Here is a 24,001-nt window from a genome sequence, read left to right as displayed (position 1 = left end):
CCCATTACATAGTGGGCTACAGTTATTAACATAGCTACAAAAACACATAAATATAGGACATTTACACACCTACAGAGCTACGACGCGATATCCAAAAAGTTCTATAAATACACTTTTTATCTACCAGTTTTAGGTAGGACACAGATATATATATATATATCCTTGAACGTGTATTGACAAATATACATTAATAAATTAACATACCTCTTTGTCAACACAAAAGCTGCAATAAATGATATTTAACTTGCTCTTCTCTCGAACTAATATTTCCTGTTCCACGACTTTGTGTCTATGTACATCTTCTCTGAGTAAGACGGGCTTCGGCCGAGGAAAACATGAATATTTTTGTAAAACATGTAGGAAAGTTGTACTTGTGTGTGCTATTTACCTGTCGATATAGGTGGGGAACAGCCCTGTAACATCTATATATCAATGTGTACTGGTATATATACATAGGTGTTAACTAACTCAGAGTTCACACCAGGGCATGCACACAGGCTTTCATTATGTCATTATAAGACAGACATCGCGAAATTTGCCCCTCTTGCACAATGGGCTTTCATTTAAGAGGAGCAGAAAAGCACCGCCAGATCAGGGTTCAAACCCAAGACCTCTCAACACTAGCCATTTGTGTTAAGTTAAACTCAGAGTTCACACCAGGGCATGTACACAGGCTTTCAATGTATAAGGACAGAAAAATGTACTGCCAGGGTTCAAACCAAAGACCTCTCAACAATAGACAGATTCTCAATCGAATCATGCGACTTTAAATATCTTGCTAAAACAGCATTTGCTTAAGAATTTTTTTTACTAAACTCTGGTCAAGCACTGAACTCCATCATAAAAGTGGTGATTGCTGAAATGAGCTGTGGTTACTAGTCGCTAGTGATCAACAAGGTCCAGAACTCTTCCCTCCTCTTTCTGACTTTGCCTCAATTTAGTGCACAATCCAGTTAACAGGTATCCCCTTGTAGTCTTTATTTAAAACCAGGACCTCTGAGTACTGGCCAGGTGCCTGATCAAATGAGCGATGTGGTTGCTGGTGATTAATTTGATCAAGAACCATTAAACTTTCCCCTCTCTTTGTAAGTCTTGGCCTCAAGGTTTTAAACAGCCCAGCTTCAGCCTCAGGTAGCCACTTGCTGTCAGTATTCCCCTCTCTTGAAATAAGGTTTGGTCACAATGGCACCACATATAGCAGGGGCAGATAATTGTACAGCAAGACCAGGACTCGAACTCAGGACTTCCAAACACAAGCCGGATGCTCTACAGATTGAGTTTCGATCATGAGAGGTTGTGTCGGTGATCAACCCAATCAAGAGCTGCTAGTCTTAGAATGGTTACATCTCTAATTCTAATTGCTGAACAGTGCTAGCACATCAAATGAAGATTTTTGTCAGCAAATCATCGAGATTGGGCACAAAAATGGAAATATTTCATGAGTAAAAATGTTTTATTTAAAACAATGCATTGATGATTATGATAATAGCAATTCAGCAGAAAAGTAACGAACAGGAGTAGTTCAAGTAAAATAAATATTTGGCATTGAATCACTTTATAGTAAGAGACATTAAGGATAATGTTAAATTCAGAACCACAGACATCGTTAACAGTAAAACTTGGTGATCCTTGAATAGGAAATCTATTCAAATTATCCAGAGTTCAATAAACCAAGGAGAAAGACAATGGATATGTTTGAACAGGGATTATAATTCATTTCAAATTAAGCAGTATTTCAATATAAACGATTTCAAATTAAGTGGGTTCCAATGAATATCTAAGCTAGATAATATAGCTCATTGTACAAGGTACTGATTTTGCGTGTTGCTATGGAAATCCATGGGCCATGTATTGTTAAGCACTAGTGTTGCGAATCCCAGGGTGTGACTATATTAGGATCCATCCAGGCTAGAAACATCCATTGAATAGGACGATACTCTATGATAAACATCTCTATACACTTCAGAGGGGCCTTTAATTTTTCAAAGTACACGAACCCAGTTAGATAAATAAAAAATATTCATTCCAAGATCTAATTCAGATTTATCTATCAATATAGATGCTATACTATAATTTTCAAACAGTTGTAATATAGTTTTTAAATTTTATAAGTGAATATTCCATTTGAAAATGAAAAAAAAAATTACAAACATTTTCTTTGTCCATTGACATATATCGAGGCATTTTTGTATAAATTTTCTGTCCCATTCAAGGATTAGGAAAGAATATAGTTTTTTTTTCAACCGCAAGTTTTCGTATTAGAGAATAATATATATAGCTAAGTAAATTTACTACAGATACACACACAGGTGGTCAATCAAGATATATCACAGATGAACAACTAACAGTAAATCAAAAATATAACATATTACAGTAAAACCTGCCTTAGTGACCACCCTCTGTATAAAGATCACTGCTTCTAATAAGACCACTTTCTTTGGGTCCCAAATTTGATAACTAAATTCAATAGGGCATAATTCCCCCTTGTCAATAAAGACCACCTGGCTATAAAGACCATTTTTTTCTTGGTGCCTTGGGTGAAACTTTATAGACAAGTTTGACTGGAATAAGAGTTCACCAGTGATGCTCAACAGAGTTTACAATAAGAGGACACTATATATCAAATTTAACTTACCAGGGTTCAAAACATTTTCTCAACTTTAATTAACACATGCATCTTAATTAACATGAATCTTAGATTACAGGTGGGGCATCTTAATTTACAATGCATTATAAACAAGTTGGAGTAATTAAAATGCAAATTGATCAACATTTCTGAAAAACCTAAAACATGAGTCTAAAATGGCTTAATTAACTTCATTGCAAAATCTCAGGTATTATAACAATGGGTTTTCTTAAGTTTTTATTACTATTACATGCCAATTTAACATTCCAGATATTATAAAATTGGCCAGTTGTTCAAACACAGGACAAAGTCAACAAGGGTTATAGCACATTTGTTATACAACTAAGCAGTCATTGACTTCTTATCCCCAGACATGCTATCTTAACTGACACTGTCATTCATATGTTATAAATAACCTTAGCAGTTTTAACAGATTATTCACAAACCAAGATGGACATATGGACCCAAAGTTGTTAGCCACTTTGTTCACAAAGTTTAATTTTAGATTTCTCCCATATTGAACATGGTCCATTTTAGAGAATATTTTGATATAGAGGATATCATTGATAAAAATGTAATTGGTGTAGTTTTCAATCCCCAACATGCAATTTTTAAGTTGTTATAAGACTTTCTCACACTAGTTCATCTTATTGTTTACCCGGCCCAGATGGATCATTAGACCTTTTCAATGTATGCACATTTGGGTTTCAGATAATATCTGATTAAACTTAAACCAGATTCTATTAGAAATACCCAAGTACGAAAAGACCCAAGTTGTTAGAATGGTTTTCAGCATTTCATTATACTAGCATTTAATGTGCATGTATAGCATTTATGACAGACTGCATGGGTGAATTTCAAACCCATTGAAACATTTAAAATTTGGTGTTAAAAACTCAGCATAGTTAATACTATTTCTATTATTTAAAAAATTGATTACAGACCCTTTCATATCAAGAATTTTCAGCAGTTTTTAACAGATTACATAGACTTTTACACCTAGCCATTTGCATTTAACTTTCTGTTAAACAACATTTGTGCTCACCATACACATTTATAAACATTTTCATTATAACTTAAGACAACAAAAAAAAAGCCTTAAATTAGGGAATTTAAAATTTAGATTTCATGAATCTTTTATTTAAATTTTTTATAAATTTCATGACAAAAGTTGGAATACTGTTGAACAGACATGGTCATATAAGACAATTTCATGTAGAAAAAAGCTTATCTTTAAACCCAGACATCAAAAAAACTAAAATTTTGTTATTTGAAATTGAAAAAGTGACATCAAGTTCATTACACATTTAAAAGTTGAATTTTGAATCTTAAAATCTCAGATTTCATAGAACCTAATCTTTACTGTAAGTTAAAATTGTATACATTTAGCAATCCAGTATTCAAATGCCACGTTTTTAATTTAACCCTAAATAGCATATTTAGGACTTAAAATCCAGAGTTTATCTTTTGTATAAACATTTAAATAATGATTTATAAAAAGTTGAAGCATTAAAAAATGCCTAATAGGGGTTCAATCATTGAAATTGATCAACAAGGCCATAGATTTTTAAAATGCAAAAATCACAATTTGGGTTCACATCCTAATACATTTCAACAAAATGGTTTGTTAGGGTTACCCAGACAAGCTGAATTGTCAATGACAGACAGAGAGGTATCTTTACCACAAGTAATGTTGACCCTAAAAATTTAATTTAACTTGTTTAAACAAGTTAAAACTGACATTTAAAAACATCAATTTCTCATAAATCAATATAACTTAAGGCCCTTGTAAACATCATAACTTGTAAATTATTCATTAGCAACAAAAATGTTTCAAAGTTTTTTCAATAAACAAAGTCAAATAAATTTTAGATAATTTGGAACTTCAAATGATTTAACCCATTTATTTTTAATAGTCCAAAATTTAGAATTAACGGCAAGCTTAAATTAAGTTTTCTATGACTAAATAAGAAAGTTCAAATTTGACTTAACACTAAGTTTTTACATTGATCAATTCATATTAAATTTGTATTAAAACACCGATCATGACCTTTTTTTTTAAAAATCGCAATTTTATATTAGTTAAACATCTTCAAACTGTACAATTATCATTAAAACAAAAATTTATTTTCAATATTAAAACCCTTAATGTTCAATTGAAAGGATCTACAGCATATAGACATATTACATATAGAAAATGTCTTTCTTCATTTGCAAACTATTATCCTAAATTAACATTATTGATAATTCAGCCAAATTTAATTGAATTTTTTAACTAAATGTGCTTCAAAATTCAAGTTTTAAAATACAGGCCACCATATTCCAAAGTTATCCCAATTCACGCCTAAAGGCATTGACTGAAATTGTACACCACACACACATCAAACTCAAACCATTTTTTAACAACTTTACATAATCCACAAAATCGATATACATTTGAAATCATGCTGAAACATATAATTTTTGTTGAAAACAGAACATTCAATAAGGGCAACCAGGTATTCACATGCAAAATAATGCAGTCAGGCCATTGAAACAATAATTTGGTAAAACAGTCTTCTTTACATAAGGTTAAACTGTTAACACACATCACAATATTTTTCAAAAAATGGTCAAGGACATCTTTCCATTATGCAGGACAACAAATTTGAATTCCAGGGGACTTTAGACCCAATTTTGACCATTTTCACAAAGGGTTAATTTAAACTTGAAGTTAAAACCACTTAGGCATTTCATAAATTAATTAATTTCATGAATCAACCAATATGCTTTCAATGCCAGTCATTAAACAGACTCAGAATTAATGAAATGTTCAACCTAAGAATGTTCAAATTAATCCATTGAAAACAGTAAATTGACTGAAGTTTAGTTCCATTATATTATAACTTAAAATCATGCAAAATTTCAAATACATAGATTTTTAAAGTAAAATCCATTTAAAAAAATTTTGATCTGTTAAACAATTTTATAACAATTAGACATTGGACCCCTGCATTGTTACTTCAAAGTTCTGAGTTCTAACAGCTCGTTTGATATTACTTTCAATTATTTTCACATTAAATATCATAAAAACATTTTTAAAATCACTCTATGATATTCAAAATAATGGATAGTTATTCTTGAAATTTAGTTTTTTAAATTCTTCTGGGAGTTCAGTTTTTAAACAAAGGGCATACAATGGGTTTCATTAAAACAATTAACATTTTGTTATTCAATTGGATCTTCATTTCACAGGACTAATTACTAAAACAAAGTTTTCAACCAATTTATTACATTGATTTTAAATAAATTCATTGGAATGTCAAGATTTAAGTTGTCAAAAAACAAACCTTTAATTTCAGAAATCTTTCAAATTTGAATACCTTTCAAAACTGGCCAGGACATGTTAATTAAATGTATATTAATTTGACCATTTCATTTAAAACAACAATAAACAGCTTTTATAATTGATTGCCAAGCAGTATACACATGACACATGCCAAATCACCCTAAACAATTATAATTCTAATTTTGATTCTTGACAGAAACTTCGTCAGACATAATTACATATCTATTAAATAATCGTGTTTTCTATAACGTTTTTTTAACAGGAAACTTAACATGGTTCAGGCACTCAATACACAAATTCTTGTAACACATTTTTTCTTCAGCTGACATTTCATAAACCAGTTACAGGATTCAACACTTTATAGGTTCACTGAAACAAAAGTCTAAACAAACAAATTACAAAATAATGGTGAAAACACATATGACAGACAAAACTTTGGATTTTAAAAACATTTGTTAACATTTATCAAATAATATATCAGAAACTTCATGATTAAAAGGACAGAAATAAATTCTATTTGTCATTCTATGGAGGATTTCTCTTGGTCCCATGTATGTGGCTCATTCAATTTCTGTTCAAATAAATCTGAAAACAATTTTGTTTTATAATAAAGATTTACAGTAATTAAACATTTGATTTTAGTTTCTGGTTACACTGTGCCATGCTCTCAATTCAATACTATTTTTCTAAAATTTAATCAATTTTTAAATTGTAATATAAAACAGGATCAAGGTCTATTTTGACAAGATCAGTATCAACATGGTAAGACTTCAAATCCCCTAATACAGACCTTATATAAAATGGTTCTTCAACACAGAATTTGAGAGTTCTTGTAGAAAACAACCAGGGACTTCAACAATATCATTTGAATTCTTGTACCAACAATGACCTTAAGAAATTTCAACATCCATTTGAATACTAACTATAGAATGCCCTGGTCAACCCAGTTTTAGAAAAATGATTTGATGTATATTACAATTTTAGCTATCAGACCATAATTCTGGGATGCATATTCTGACATCATATCAACATGACCACATGCTTGATATTTAAAAACCTATTATTCTGGACCTTAACTAATCTTCAAGCCTCAACTCATGAGAGTTCTTACATAGCCAATTGGAAGTTTGAAAAAATCAGAGTTCACATCCATACATTTAAACAATTGCCATTAAAGGATCCCTTAAGACCCTTTTACAATAGTAGAAATTCATCAAGTTCAAGATCCTCTGCTCCCCAGAGCCTATTCTTGATAGAACAATGGTGGACTTCAAGGGTCCCTTGAAATAGAGTTCTTTGTACAAAAAGGTAGGACCTTTAGGGTGACTTCAAATACATTCATGCAAAATTTAGGTACCAAAATAACAAATGCCTGGCAATCATTTATCTCCGACCATTCAGATAATGGACTTGAGAATTCTGAGAGTTTATCTATTAGAACATGGTTTAAATATACTCTGAATGGGTTCTTAAGAAATGGTGGAAAATTGAACCAGCCAGGGTTTAAAACAAATTGTAGACATGCACAAGGATACCCATTCTAAACCCCATGAGATTGACAATATTTTACAATGGTGGGACTTGCAATCCCTCTGAAAATTCTTGTAGAACATTGGTGGTAAACTTTCATACTAAAATCCTCTCCCACTTGACCAATCAGGGTTAAAAATGAACCAAGAGTTAATTCACATTTTTCTATGGTAAAAAAACTTAAAAGACTTAGGTACTGCCAGAAAATGAATTGGCTAGAACAGTCCAATTAAATTTTTCACATAAAGGTCCCTAGTTCAGTTTAAAATTCCAGGGAAACAATGGTGGCAAAAATGGTCTGATAATCCATGCCAGATTCATACACTAGAACTTTTGGTATTACACTTCAAGATCCTTGGGGCCAGTATTTTAATGACAAAATGAACATTTTTGGAAAATATAACAATTGAATTTTGTTCCAATAAAATTTTCTTGTAAAACTGGTCAAAAAATGTCCTCACATTTTGGGTAAAATTTCAAAATATGATTTGTTAAACATTGTTTATACAAACTAAAGAAATGGTGGACTTACAAGGCTTGAGACGGGTCAAAAAATACCAGGTCACTTTGAAACTTCCCTCAGAGGTTAAAAAACAGTGGTAAGTCACTTCATTATCAGAAAAAACAATGGTAGGGTTCTTGAAACCTATCCCTATTGATTAATTTTGTAGAAGCCATTGATGGTGACTTCAAGTCCCTCTGACAGTTGTTTTTTCAGAAAATTACAAAATTCAAATGGCTAACTGAGGAGTTCTTTTTAGAACAATTTTGATCTTTCAAATATTAATTCTGCTATGCAGGTTCAATATCAAACAATGGTTCTCTGAAAGTTCTTAAGTAAATTTTTTCCCTCTGGAAGTTCTTGTAGACAAGACATAATGAAGGAGTTTTTATCTAGAAAGATCCATCTGAGAAACTTCACAATGGTGGGACTTCAAGATCCCTCTGAGAGTTCTTGTAGAACAATGGTGGACTTCAAGATCCCTCTGAGAGTTCTTGTAGAACAATGGTGGACTTCAAGGTCCCTCTGAGAGTTCTTGTAGAACAATGGTGGACTTCAAGGTCCCTCTGAGAGTTCTTGTAGAACAATGGTGGACTTCAAGGTCCCTCTGAGAGTTCTTGTAGAACAATGGTGGACTTCAAGATCCCTCTGAGAGTTCTTGTAGAACAATGGTGGACTTCAAGATCCCTCTGAGAGTTCTTGTAGAACAATGGTGGACTTCAAGATCCCTCTGAGAGTTCTTGTAGAACAATGGTGGACTTCAAGATCCCTCTGAGAGTTCTTGTAGAACAATGGTGGACTTCAAGGTCCCTCTGAGAGTTCTTGTAGAACAATGGTGGACTTCAAGAATCCCTCTGAGAGTTCTTGTAGAACAATGGTGGACTTCAAGATCCCTCTGAGAGTTCTTGTAGAACAATGGTGGACTTCAAGACCCTCTGAGAGTTCTTGTAGAACAATGGTGGACTTCAAGGTCCCTCTGAGAGTTCTTGTAGAACAATGGTGGACTTCAAGAACCCTCTGAGAGTTTCTTGTAGAACAGCTATATAGACTTATTGATGTTAAGGTGGTATAAAGCCACTCTCATTTCAAAGACAGGTTGAGTATTGACCCCTAGCACAGCACATGAGGTCAAGTTTTGCCTGATTTTGGCAGAATTTTTTTTCGTGAGCTCTGGACTTCCTCTGACTTCATGTTCTTTCTAACTTATTTTGCAATCGGATCTGATGAAGAAAAAACTAAAGTTTCAGTCTGTAATGTTCTTTAATTACACACGTTACAGACCAAAATCACCGACCCTTCTCCAGGTCACGGGAACAGCACGATTTACAGCTGGTTTATGGTGACCATTGAGTACAACGGTTTGTTTCCGGTTGAAAGATGTGTTCTAAAACGTCTGGCAGCATCTGGATTCAAACAATCTAGTCATGAGCTTGGTATTCTTTATGGCAAGGACTTCTTATCTTAAGTGTCCCTACTCTTCTCAAGTCTCTCTGTCAATTTTCCTAAAGAAAGAATAAAAATAGGGAAAATAGATATTCTATAAAAAGGATGTTTTAACAGAATAACAATAAATTTTGTAGAACACAAAGGGAGAATAATAAGTGTAGGATACTCCACAGTAGAGATCCCATCCTGTTTTTTTTTAAACCCAATACTACATTTGATTCCCAACAACCCTAAACCACTTCTATTATACCACAACAACGATTTCACACACATTAGACTTCAATCAATGCCAACCTAGCCAGTGACAATTTTAAAACAATTATCATCATCCCGATCTTCAACACCAATTGTCAGACCCTAATCCTTCATCCTGATCTTATCACCACGGAATTTACCCCTAACACCTTATTGATCTCACCACACCATCAATCATCCACCCTATACATCAATCTGATCTCGAACCACATTTCAACCCTAACACCATCTGATTCCCACACACCACACCACAATTTCAAAGCCTAAAACATCATCTGATCTCACCCACAATTTACAACCTAACATCATCTGATCTCACACATCGAAATTTCAACTAAAAAATTAGTATAGACTTCCATCTGATCTCACCGGCAACCACAATTTCAACGGTAGACAATAGGAATTTCAACCTAACACAACCATCTGATCCCTCCATTGTTTCACAACCTAAACCACCATCTGATGTCATACACAACAATTTCACATGTCATCACACGTTCCCAAAACCATACTCGTTGGCTGCATGAACTCGTTGTGGCAAATTTCTGAATATGTGCCTTAATTGTATAGCTCGGCGCAGTGAGGTATATGGGGGGCCAAACTGGTTGGAAAACGGTTTATATGATCTTACGTAGCTACTCTAAAAGGCGGTGCACACACGAGGATCATATTGAAAACATGTAGTGTCCAGCCAGCAATACCCTGACGAGTGTGTTGTTCAACGCGTTAACATCATCTGACTCGGTCGGAACCTCAGCAGGCCCAGGTTGAGGTTGTTTCACGCAAACACCTATACTGATCGCGGCAGTGCGAACAGATTCGTCACGTCCGCGTGAGATCTAGTATGATTTAGGGGTGAAAAAATATGTTTTGAAAATATAATAACAAAAACATGGGAAATATAATTAAATTGAAATGAAAATGAGGTGGTATCACGCAAGCATCAAAATGTGTCTAGACGCATGCTGCGACGGGGTGAACCACTCTCCCACACAGTCTTCTGTGTGTCGAGTTCAACCTTCACAGATCAAGTTCTTATAGGGGTGGATCGGGTGTGGGACAGAAATCTGGTGTTCGCTAGAGATCGGCTAGTCATGTGAATGATGATTTCCCCCACTCTCAAGAACAAACGGCGTAACAATTTGTGGGCAGATGTATGGTATGTTGTTACACATAGAGGTGGGGGGGGGGGGGGGGGGGGGGGGTTGGGGGGGGGGCTCCGATGGAGAGGTGACGATTGGGGATCCACTGCTGATGGCGCTTACAACAGACAACAAATCCAGGTGAGCTATTGGGTAAACACACAACACACATTGGCATTTCTGGCGGCTTCACGCAACAGATCATCGGGATCTCCTCGGACCTAATTCAACGGTAATCACCATCTGTAACCTACCTCTGTTTTCACCCTTTAACACCATGCCGATCTCCACTCACGATTTCCACCCAATACACCATCTGATGCCACCATTCGATTTTAACTTTAACCACCAACTGAACGTCTATCACGATTTCTCACCTCGATACTACATATGTTCCCTATGCATCCACGATGTCCACCCTTACTACCATCCTGCTATCTCACCACGATTGGGCTTCGTAACAATAAATTTGACTTTCGTTATTTTGCGATTGTATGGCATCTCAATTTGATCAGGTCGCCATGGAACAAATTCAACATGGTCGGCGGATAACATTCGCCCGATAGGTCTTCCAAGCTATCAAATGTTTCATTTAGATCTAGATGTATTTTTCTGTAACCTTGGGTGTCCCTCACAGAGGATTGAATTGATAGAGTAACCCCAGTTCTAACAGTCACACAAGAAGAATATCACATTTTCCCAAGTATTATTCGATCAAAAAGCGAACACAGTCATAGGTTCTCGATCATCATTGTCTTTAAAATTCTATTTTCGTTTAATATAGTTGTTTCATTCTTGAAAGAAAGAATTATTTGTCTTTGATATTTACGACATCAATACATGTGTACCAGACAAAAATATTACACTACATGGATTTTAAAAGACTTCATTTATACGTAGATATACAAAGAATCAAAATATCACGTATTTATCCATGTACAGTACAGGTATAACAGACAAGTGTGACTTATTACCCAATACACATACCCAACAGACAATTCACCCCAGGTGAACTGTGGGTATTTAAATATCAGGGTTTGCAAACGTGACTCAAATTGACCTACTACACAATCTATGTCTGCTTTACAACTGTGCGTCTGCCAAACTAGACAAGGAAGTAATAATATCAGATATCGCCAGGCCTCAATAGACAGACATTTTGGTCGCTAAATGTTTGTTTACATTAGTAACCAATGACAAGGATGGTCTTATTCTGTGTGGACACATATAAATTTCATTTAATGGACAATTTTGTGTATTACCAAGACTGAATTTTATCTTAAATGGATATTTTCATCAGAAACTGAGAAAGTGACAAATCTGCCAGCATGAGAAGATGGAAGTAAATTCCTGGTTGGCTGTGAATTTCGGAGGAAGAGAAATTTGAACAACATTGAATATCATTTAGATTCTGGGGAAGACCAACTTGATTTAATCCCAGGTACCCTGTGTGTGTCATCAGTGAATGCAGTGATTATCAGGTAATTATTTTCTTGTACTTTAAAACTTTGTTTGAGGTCAATATTTAAAAAACTTTATTCATACATAGACCTGAACAGGACTGAGACCAATTAACAACATCAAACGGAATTCTTATTCAATTTGAATATGCAAAACATTGTATTGATTCAATATATTCAATTTTCAGAAATTCAATCAAAAACATTGTATTGATTCAATATATTCAATTTTCAGAAATTCAATTAAAACATTGTATCAATTCAATATATTCAATTTTCAGAAATTCAACAAACATTCAATCTTCATCATAATGGCAACAGCAAACATACCAGTTCGTACGGAAGGACAGACAACCTGTAACCATCACAAGGGGAGACAACTAGATTGGTATTGTGAAAAATGTCAAGAACCAATTTGTGCTAAATGCGTTTCCACCATTCATAAAACTCATCCAATGTGTGAGCTTAGTGAAGTCACTCCTCAGAAGAAACAAGACATAAGAAACTTTATAGACAGAACAGAACAAAATGATCTGGTACAGATTGGGAAATACATCACATCTACTGATACACTCCTCAAAGACAACGACAACATATTTGATAAATTAGCACATGAATTGAAGATGCAAACAGATAAATTAAAACAAGACCTTGACAACTTAGAAGAAGAGACACTCTCACTTTATCAAAAACTGAAAGACGACAACATCAAACTCATACAAAAATACAAACAAGAACTAGAATCATTGAACAAACAAATTAAACACCAAATACAGAAATGTAAGACAACACTTCAGCAGGGCTCACACATAGAAATCTATGACACAAAATGTGAAATAGATTCCCGAATACATATCCCTGTCAAACCTACTTTAGATACAGTCAGCTTCAACCCAAACAATACTCCTAAAGGTCACCTGGTACAAGCCTTAGGAAAAGTCACCACCTCAGGCCAAAGTCATACATCCACTGACCAGAAACGGTCAGTATCATTAGCAGACGGTCAGCAACAACCCTCATCACAACAACAGTCAGAGGATAAAGGTAAGAAAGCAGTGGCCAGGAAAACCCTACTGACAGAGACCAAGGTGGTGGAGGAGTGGGAGTCTCCATGTGTCATTACTTCTATATGTCCTACCACTGATGACCAGGCCTGGACCAGTGTCAACTACAGTAACACATTAACTCTCCTGGACAGGAAGGGCAAAGTGATACAGAAGGTCACACACATGGCTAGGATCATGGACATCAGTCTATCACCAACAACACACAGATTGTGGGCCTGTGATAATCAAAACAACATCCTGGAGCTGGTATCAGGACAGTTAACTCAACAATTCACAACTAAAACATGTCCTTACAGCATATGTATTACAGCAAAGAACCATGTCATTGTGGGCATGTCAGGAAACGTCTCCAAATATACCACACAAGGTCAGATGGTACTCACTACAATGGCAGCAGGGACTGGGAAACCATTAGTGTGTACACCATACAGGATCACAGAGTGTCCTGTCACTAACAATGTCGCAGTGATTGATCACAGTGATGAAGATGATGGTGGTGATGGAAACAGACATGTTGTTGTCATGGATACTGACTTCCAGAAACTGTTTGTATACAGAGGTGACATCCCCAGTACATGTAAACAATCACCACAAACAGGAGGTAAACCATTTAACCCCTGTGGTATAGTGTATGATAGTCAGGGGAGCCTCATCATAGGGGATTTTAACAATAAAAATGTTGTTCTAGTGAATAAAGATGGTAAAGGACTCAGGATCCTACACACAGACAGAGACTGGGTATGGGCTGTAGGTGTGGGTAGAGATGATTTACTGTGGGTAAAGTTTGGGTTTAATGTAAAAGATGTTACAGCACTACAAGATGTGATACTACAAGATACTACAGTACAGCAAGGTGTGATAGCTGTGATAAAACTACTACAGTACAGCAGGGTGTGATAGCTGTGATAAAACTACTACAGTACAGTAGGGTGTGATAGCTGTGATAAAACTACTACAGTACAGCAGGGTGTGATAGCTGTGATAAAACTACTACAGTACAGCAGGGTGTGATAACTGTGATAAAACTACTACAGTACATCAGGGTGTGATAGCTGTGATAAAACTACTACAGTACAGCAGGGTGTGATAGCTGTGATAAAACTACTACAGTACAGCAGGGTGTGATAGCTGTGATAAAACTACTACAGTACAGCAGGGTGTGATAGCTGTGATAAAACTACTACAGTACAGCAGGGTGTGATAGCTGTGATAAAACTACTACAGTACAGCAGGGTGTGATAGCTGTGATAAAACTACTACAGTACAGCAGGGTGTGATAGCTGTGATAAAACTACTACAGTACAGCAGGGTGTGATAGCTGTGATAAAACTACTACAGTACAGCAGGGTGTGATAGCTGTGATAAAACTACTACAGTACAGCAGGGTGTGATAGCTGTGATAAAACTACTACAGTACAGCAGGGTGTGATAGCTGTGATAAAACTACTACAGTACAGCAGGGTGTGATAGCTGTGATAAAACTACTACAGTACAGCAGGGTGTGATAGCTGTGATAAAACTACTACAGTACAGCAGGGTGTGATAGCTGTGATAAAACTACTACAGTACAGCAGGGTGTGATAGCTGTGATAAAACTACTACAGTACAGCAGGGTGTGATAGCTGTGATAAAACTACTACAGTACAGCAGGGTGTGATAGCTGTGATAAAACTACTACAGTACAGCAGGGTGTGATAGCTGTGATAAAACTACTACAGTACAGCAGGGTGTGATAGCTGTGATAAAATTACTACAGTACAGCAGGGTGTGATAGCTGTGATAAAACTACTACAGTACAGCAGGGTGTGATAGCTGTGATAAAACTACTACAGTACAGCAGGGTGTGATAGCTGTGATAAAACTACTACAGTACAGCAGGGTGTGATAGCTGTGATAAAACTACTACAGTACAGCAGGGTGTGATAGCTGTGATAAAACTACTACAGTACAGCGAGGGTGTGATAGCTGTGATAAAACTACTACAGTACAGCAGGGTGTGATAGCTGTGATAAAACTACTACAGTACAGCAGGGTGTGATAGTTGAGATAAAACTACCACACTGCAGCAGAGTGTGATAGCTGTGATAAAACTACTGCAGTACAGCAGGGTGTGATAGCTGTGATAAAACTTCTACCATAAAGTTGATTTCTACTTGTATATTTCCATCTAAACATACATAACACATAACATCTAGATTTTACAGTGGATAGATTCAGTGGTGTAACTAATATTTACAAAGCACCATACATGTTTTTTTGTCCATTCAAATGATTTTCACAGCTTAATTCATGAAATCTGGTTTTCTATTATAGATTACTGAAGAAAAAAAAACATGTCAAAAGTTTCGCCCCATTTATAACTTGAATACATTGTTCATACAAAGGTATTAATGATTTTATTACCCTGGAATATTTGTTATTCATTCTGTAATACCAGTGAATCAAAACATTGAGCTTTAAGGCTTTAGTAACTTGTGATTATTGTTTCCAAGATATAAACACAGGGAGTACCAGTTCACTACCTTTTCCCATTATTTACCATAATTTATCCTATTTTACTTAGTAATCCACATTGTACATTTCTATGTAACCAAATTAAGCATCTCCTCCGCCATATTTTTTAGTTTACATTTGGATCTCTCGGATATTTAAGCATTAAACTATCTTTTTTATGAAATTTATGGTCTATATAGATGCCAGAACTTTACAGGAATAATGCACACAAGACAGTTTAATACTTACAGTGTATCTTTACATTATTTATTTATTTAGACAATGATTTAATCCATTGGATCACTATAATGTAAACAAACCTTCAGTCATAATCGCCATTTTTATTTTCCAATTTTTTAGTGTTTACTTCTAAAATATCGGAATGAATTTTCAATTATAAATGTAAATAATTGCCAACAGTAACAGTTCATGATACAGAGACAGGATACATTGTATATAAATGTCTATAGCTACTATCTTTGAGAAATTGTGTAATACATAATAAAAATTATAATCAGAATATAAATTCTGACTGATCTTTGGTTATCTTTTGATTACTTACAAATTATGAATCAAAGTACCGTATTCCACCCAATAAGCGCCCAGGGCGGTTAAAAATTTGAAGAAAAAAAATAAGATAAGACAAATTTATTGCAAATCTATACAGTTTTGTGTAGTTTTGGTCTTTATTTAAGACTGGACAATTGAAATCGAGGCCTCAAAAAGGATGAGGGGTGCTTATAGGGACATGGGCGCTTATTGGGTCGAATACGGTATTCCTAAAGACAGGACTGGATGGACCGAGGACCAGATGGAACCAGGACCAGATGGACCAGGACCAGATGGACCAGGACCAGATGGAACCAGGACCAGATGGACCAGGACCAGATGACCAGGACCAGATGGACCAGGACCAGATGGAACCAGGACCAGATGGATTGGACCAGGACCAGATGGACCAGGACCAGATGGAACCAGGACCAGATGGAACCAGGACCAGATGGACCAGGACCAGACGGACCAGGACCAGATGGACCAGGACCAGATGGACCAGGACCAGATGGAACCAGGACCAGATGGACCGAGGACCAGATGGAACCAGGACCAGATGGACCAGGACCAGGACCAGGGACCAGGACCAGGACCAGGATGGACCAGGACCAGGCGGAACCAGGACCAGATGGACAGAACCAGGACCAGATGGACCAGGACCAGATGGAACCAGGGACCAGATGGAACCAGGACCAGATGGACTGGACCAGGACCAGATGGGAAATGATCCAGGACCAGAATGGACCAGGACTAATGCCAGGACCAGATGGACCAGGACCAGATGTACTTTATACCTAAATGGCAGGACCATGGAACCAGATCAGATGGACCAGGACCAGACAACCAGGACCAGATGGACCAGGACCAGACAAATAAAACTATGCAGAGAACAGACCAGACTTCACCAGGTACTCAGATTTATCCATGAAGAGGCCAATGTATCCAGGATAATTTTACACCCATGACCAGTTAACAGCCCCAGGAGTGCAGAAAAGGACCAGGACCAGCGAAAGCCCCAGGACCAGATGGACCAGGATAATGATGAACCAGGACAAAGACAGAACCAGACAAGACATGACCCAAGTTATGCTGATATGTGACCATGATCCAAAATGAAATACCAGACTTATAAGACCGAGGACCTCCGGCCCCAGGAATTGATAAAGACACCCAAGGACCTGACATGACAAAAATAACAGATGACACAGGACCAGAAAACCCATGACCAGAACGGACAAAGAACAGATGGTACACGGACGAGATGACAGAATCGGATGGACCCGGAACAGATGGACCCAGGACCAGAAGGACAAAGGAACAGATGGACGCAAGACCAGATGGACCGGGATCAGATGGACCAGCTGGGATCAGATGGATCCAGGACCAGACGGACACAGGACATGATGGACCAGGATCAGTTGGACCATGACCAGGCAGGAAACTTAACTGATACACAATTGTTTATGAAAATTAAGTCAGTTATATATTATCTTTCGTGTGATGTAAGCATTATTTATCTCTAAAATAAGTCTGACTCAAACGGATTCAAACAGCTAGACTACAGTGTAAGGGAGAGACAACTCAAGGGATTAAATATAGAGAGAAAACCGAACTTATACTCACCAATTAATATACTCAGGTCATTTATGAAGAGGCAACTGTGTCCGGATATTTTCATGAAAGGAGTATAACTCCCTTTGTTTGCCCAAAAGGTACAATTATTGAAAACCCCGCTGAAACAGAACAAATGGAACAAATGTATGAATCATTAAGTAGCTGATAAAAGACCCAAAAGAAGGACCTGATACCTGTAATATTTATTAAGTAGCTGATATCATTGTGAATTTAAAAACAAAAACAGATGGTCCATCCAGTATCTGATAACCACATTTGTTACTTGACATGTGTTACCTAGTGTAAACATATGGGTCCAGCCATATACTGTGACGTCATTCTAACAACCAGATACAACTGGACAGAACAGATAGACTGTCTCCAGACCTAAGCGAAATGGATATGACAGGAATGATACATTATAAACTAATGAAAACCGTAGGAGGAACAGCAATGGACCAGTACCTGAATGTACCCAGGAACAAATGGACCAGTACTGTAATGATGAACCAAGGAACAGATAACCAGTGACTGATGAACCCAGTGAACAGATGGACCAGTACCTGACCCCCTATGAAAACCATACCAGTACCTGTACAAACCAGGAACAGATAGACCAGTACCAGGAAACTAAGGTGTTTGAAAGTACTGTTATACTGTATGAACCAGTTACCTGAGATTGTAAACATATGGGACCATACACCAGTACATGAACCCAGCAAACTTCAGATTACCAGTTGATAAGAACCAGGAACAGACTATAATGGATATATACAGATGTTACCCAGTGTAAACATATGGACCAAGATTTTAAATGATGGACCAGATTTCCGCGACAAATGACCAAACTGATGGACCCAGGAAACAGATGGACCATACCTGATATAACCATAAACAGATGGACCAGTACCTTACAGTTATACATAATTGAAAACAGATGGATCCATTACCTGAAAGGGAACCATTATGGAACATATGGTTACAGTACCTGAACAATAGGAACAGATGGACCAGACTGGAAATGATTAACCCAGGTATACAAACATACATGGACCAATTTGTATAACCCTGAGAAACAATCTTATACAGTAAAACTGATGAAACCAGTAAAAATTCAGACAGGAACATTTAGATGGGGACGGTTTGGATGATTCCCACGCTGTAAGATAAAAAGTCTTAATATAAAATATTCAGACAGGAACATTTACCTAGATGGGGACAAAAACAGATGACCAGATTCCCATGCTATAAGATAAATGGAAATATGAAATATTCAGAACAGGAAGATAGATTACCTGATGGACCAGGATGATTCCCACAGCTGATAAGATAGGAAAAATGTCTTAACATGAAATATTCAGACATGAACATTGACCAAAACAGATGGGACAGTACAATGATTCCCACCTGTAAGAACAGATGAACCATATGAAATATTCAGACATGAACATTTAGATGGACAAAGATGTTTACCAGAATTGCATTTACCAAACCTGTATGTGAATGCAAATGTCTACAGACCCCCAAATATGACCATTACCTTCAGTGACCAGAACCTGATGGACAGATTGGAAAGTACCTAATCAGAACCCACGATACAGATAAAACCAGTACTGTGAAGAACCAGTCGATAAATCTTGTGACGGTCAGTACAAGCAACAAGCTAGCTCCGACAGATTTGACCAAAAAAAGATGCTACACTTCTCACAGTCATCGTCAGAAACATTGGACCACTGAAGGGAGGCAAAAAAAACAGATGGACACAGTAACCAGAATTTATTAACCCAGAAACACTCACTGACTGGACAAAGTATGACAGTAACTAGCACCAGATGTTTTACCAGTACAGGAATCAAAACATATCACAGATTGACTATCAGTAACTGGTCATACATTAAACCCAGACACAACATAGACAACCTCAAATTATGCTACAGTATGTACAAAATATCATTTATGTACATAAAGATATTTGGACCAGATGATATATATTTGGTTTTAAACCAGGAACAGAATTGTAATGAAAAATAACTACTAAAGGAACCAGGCCAGTTGTAAATTTCAGTTGAACCTTTAGGGGTTATTGGACATTAGGACAAAGATAGAACCCTAAGTAATACAAGGAAAGATTTTGATGTATCACTGTAGAACAAACTTATCAGCATTTCATACAGAACAAACTGGAATGGATAAATTACCAGATGTAACTTTTGACAAATCATATTTTATGGACCACTATCAAAAAGAGGACCAGACGATTTAATTTTTTTCTTCAGTTACCAAATGTACATGACCAACTTGACAACAGCAGGACCACCATTGAAATGACCAGCAAATTTGAACTTCTAATTTTATTTTAAAGTGTACACGAAAATGGAAATGATATTTAGATATGTTATTCTGTTTGATCTACTGACAAAAATGTTGAAAAGCATCAAAACCAGCTTCAGTACCAGATACCGCCCTTCAGGACCAGATGGAAGTGATAAGATTTTTACAGAACCTGAATGAATGACAAGACAACCTAATCAAGATCGGAGCTCACGCTGATTTGGGGAATAACCGGATGATGACGTCACAAGGACAACGGCAGTGAGGTGTTTGGTAGTGGGGTTATAGCACAAAGGTGGACATATATGTACCTAAAATGAACAATTTACACGAGAATCATTTGACAGATAGACGGACATACAGTATACAGTTATGGTGACGATTTAATTATATATAAAATAGGAAATATTGCAACTGAAATCATGCTAAATACATAAGAGATTAGACAAAGGAAATTATAAGTTATTTATGTTTATGGTAATAAGCCAGGTGACCTTGTGTACCTTGTGGTACTAAAAATTTAGTAGAGATCTTATCTCTGTTTTAACCTTACTAAATTATCAAACCTGGGGAATATATCAATTTTCATAATGTCATATAAAAAGAGACGAATTCGAAAAATGATGGTCATATAATTATCCATTTGAATAGGTTTCTGTATGTATAATTAAAAAAAAAAATTCACTTGGCCTATGGATTTCAAGAATCAGCATAACGAAAAGAAAAGGTGTTTAAATGTATTTCATAGTTCAATAAACGTAAATATCATAGACATAAATTGGGAGGGGGAGTAAAAAAAAAAAATAAACCACTTGAGAAATTGAATTTAAATACATAATTCATTTATAGCTGTAACGAGTCTATCTTCCTTTTATAGCTTCATGTACAAGTACATGTATGAGAACATGTGTTTTATTTTAACAAATATATTACAGTACATTTATTGGTCATATAGATTATCATTAAGTATTATATAATGATCGATATTGACCAAAATTCACAAAGAATTGGATATCCAAAAACTAGCAACTACCAGAAATATCAAAATTCTGACATTGTGCATCATATTTGCATTGTTCTTTCTCGACATGCCATTTGTAAATAATTTTGTAGTTTCTGTTATAAAAATAACATATACATAAACATAGTGTAAAACATATGGTCTACGAGACAAATGTATACATTGGTCATTCTGAAATATACAATTATATATACATCTTGATGATATTATACATACTTGTTATACGAAATGTTCGAGTAAACTGTATATTTTACTAATAAATACAGTCATTTAAAACTGTTTGAACAATATGACACAATTAAACATTAAATTGGTTTGCTAATACCAATCTTACTTTTGACATCCTGCGTGCAAGCTTAAATAGAAGCTACTGTCACTTACACCTTTAAATACCTGTATAAAGCCCTTATCATTATACTCGGTTGACCCGCTTTATAATACGGCTTCAAACTAAGAAGGGTTAATTTCTTTGCAAATTTTTATAAACATAGTATTTAAAACCTTGTATATTCGAAACATTGTAATGATTTTGTTGAAAAAACTTTTTAATTTACAGATGGAATTAAACGAATAGATTTAACAGTCACTTTTTTTTCGTCTTTTTTGATTTATTTTTGTGAAAATGTTTTAACATGATAACAATAAAGATGGACCCATAACTTGAGCAGAGTAAAAAAATCAATTAACACGATTAGGAAACAATGTTCATTGTATGTATGAAAGCTTAAATGTTTAAATCCATGTGTAAAAATGCAAGATTTTATATTTAGTTACCCATGACATTCTACCAATGTACATAAATCTTATTGTGAATTACTTGTTTGAAACTGCTGTAATAAAAAAAACAGCGTTCTCATATAACATAGACTGAGGACCCATGTGAACAAAATGTGGTGGTTTACATAGATAAATTAGTCTTATTTAGATGGCAACACAGAAAATCGACCTCTAGTTTGTATTACAGGTAAAGAACAATAAACGCAGGTCAGGGGATTCACATTGGTTTCGGAAAGTTTATTTGATACAGTGTACAACTATGTGACATAGGGTAAACAATCATTCATATTTTTGATTTTCGTGGCAAAATTCAACAGCTATTTTCCAATCTAAATAACACATATATAATGTAATGTTGAACATTACAAGAGCGAAATTTCAACACAAGTCGTCGAAATGTATTGTATTTATGAAGATGCTAATGTATTCAATCGTCAAAAAAATGGATCAATTTCAGATATAACGCAATTAGTAGATGCATTTAATATATGCAAAAAAAAATTCTGTTTAGAATCATAACTTATTATTGTATGGGTAGGTTATATAAAAAGTCAGAAAATTTGTAAAGCGGGTTTTGACCAGTACAACGACCCGTAGGATAACATACAAATAGTCAAATCCTTTACATAATAACATGTATATGTGGTTCCACTACCGTAAGATTTTTAACGTACGTGGATTATTATACACATTATATTGTTGTGCAGAAATCCCGCGCTAAGAAAATGTTCATAATTGAAATATCTGACTAGGAACATTTACCAAATGATGCATGGCATTTGGATAAATTCCCTACAGATTTCAAGCGTATTCCAAACTCATATCATGATTGAGGATAATATTAAACAGGTATGGACATGTACACAGGTACTTGTGTCTGTAAAAAAATCGTATATTTACAAACAGATAAGTTTATATTAGATGGCAGACAGTGACAAAAACACTTCTAACTATCTTATGCGAGTGCATTTAGTGAGTAGAGGTAGGTCCCGTTGTCCTCAGTTGACGGCACTAGGGTCCAGGAGCGGTCCCGATTCGGGGTCAATGGCTTGGGGCGTCAGGTGTGTTCTAGAGAAAAGTCGCATTATCTCTAATACCGTAATCGCTATGAAACTCGTACTTTCCTGATTCTAAATTTTATCCAAAGTCGCATTCATCAAGCCTTATATACCAAACCATTCCGTGTACACTTTAACTTTGCAGTTTTCGTGCTGTCTTTGAATTTTGTTAAAAGTGTATTTTCGGTATTGCACCACTGTATTACATCAATTTATATTCACACCAAAAAAACACATCTTACAGGTTTTTGTGTTTGCCCTAAAAATTGACTTAAATACTTGTTAACAGTATAAGGCTAAAAACTCAACTCAGGAATTGAATGATTTAAAAAATTTTAATCCAATGTCTAAGATACTTCTAAACACAATGATAAAATCTGAAATATGAGATACTGACACCAAAAGATACAAAATGTGTGATTTATCAAACATCATGTCATTGACTGATTGATTGACATATTATTTGTTATTAGAACGCCTCACTCCTGTAACTGAGAATTAACACTAATCCATCAAAATGGCCATCCTTCATATCAGTAAGTATCAGAGAGCCATTAACTTGATCTTCTAAACTCTAAAATTTCATTCACAGAAATCCAGTCAGTCCATCCATAAAAAAATCATATTCCTCTGTTCATAATTCGCCTCATCACCTCTGACATGCAGCATAAATTCAGCATTAATGTTCATACACTTCAAACTTCTACTCATCACCTCTACCATGTGCAGCTTACTGTCAAACATTAAACTTCGAACTCTAAATTACCCCTCGTCACCCTCTGACTAGTGCAGCTTGCTG

At 35.6% G+C, this 24,001-nt stretch overlaps 3 protein-coding genes across 6 annotated transcripts in view; 2 read left to right on the top strand and 1 right to left on the bottom strand.

The window, feature by feature from the left end:
• The window catches only part of LOC138311140 (low-density lipoprotein receptor-related protein 2-like), a 374,749-nt gene that overhangs the window by 264,604 nt on the left and 86,144 nt on the right, over positions 1-24,001 (top strand). The gene's annotated exons all lie outside the window — the stretch shown is intronic.
• The window catches only part of LOC138311157 (pro-epidermal growth factor-like), a 48,599-nt gene that overhangs the window by 20,424 nt on the left and 4,174 nt on the right, over positions 1-24,001 (bottom strand). Inside the window, exon 1 of one of the 4 annotated variants that reach the window (XM_069252626.1) lies at positions 205-485. The exons of the other annotated variants lie outside the window; for them this stretch is intronic. The gene's annotated coding sequence lies outside the window, so the exon portion shown is untranslated. Of the gene's footprint in view, positions 1-204; positions 486-24,001 lie in introns of those variants that run through there. 4 annotated transcript variants of the gene reach the window in all.
• LOC138310369 (tripartite motif-containing protein 2-like) lies at positions 11,828-14,344 on the top strand. Its single transcript, XM_069251558.1, has 2 exons — positions 11,828-12,310; positions 12,571-14,344. The coding sequence occupies exon 2, from the start codon at positions 12,601-12,603 to the stop codon at positions 14,251-14,253; it is 1,653 nt and encodes a 550-aa protein (XP_069107659.1). The 5' UTR covers positions 11,828-12,310; positions 12,571-12,600; the 3' UTR covers positions 14,254-14,344.

The sequence above is a fragment of the Argopecten irradians genome, chromosome 16, assembly GCF_041381155.1.
Source record: "Argopecten irradians isolate NY chromosome 16, Ai_NY, whole genome shotgun sequence".
In the NCBI taxonomy this organism is placed as follows: Eukaryota; Metazoa; Mollusca; class Bivalvia; order Pectinida; family Pectinidae; genus Argopecten; species Argopecten irradians.
Note: the sequence above shows the minus strand (reverse complement) of the source record. Positions and strands in the feature narration are given on the sequence as shown.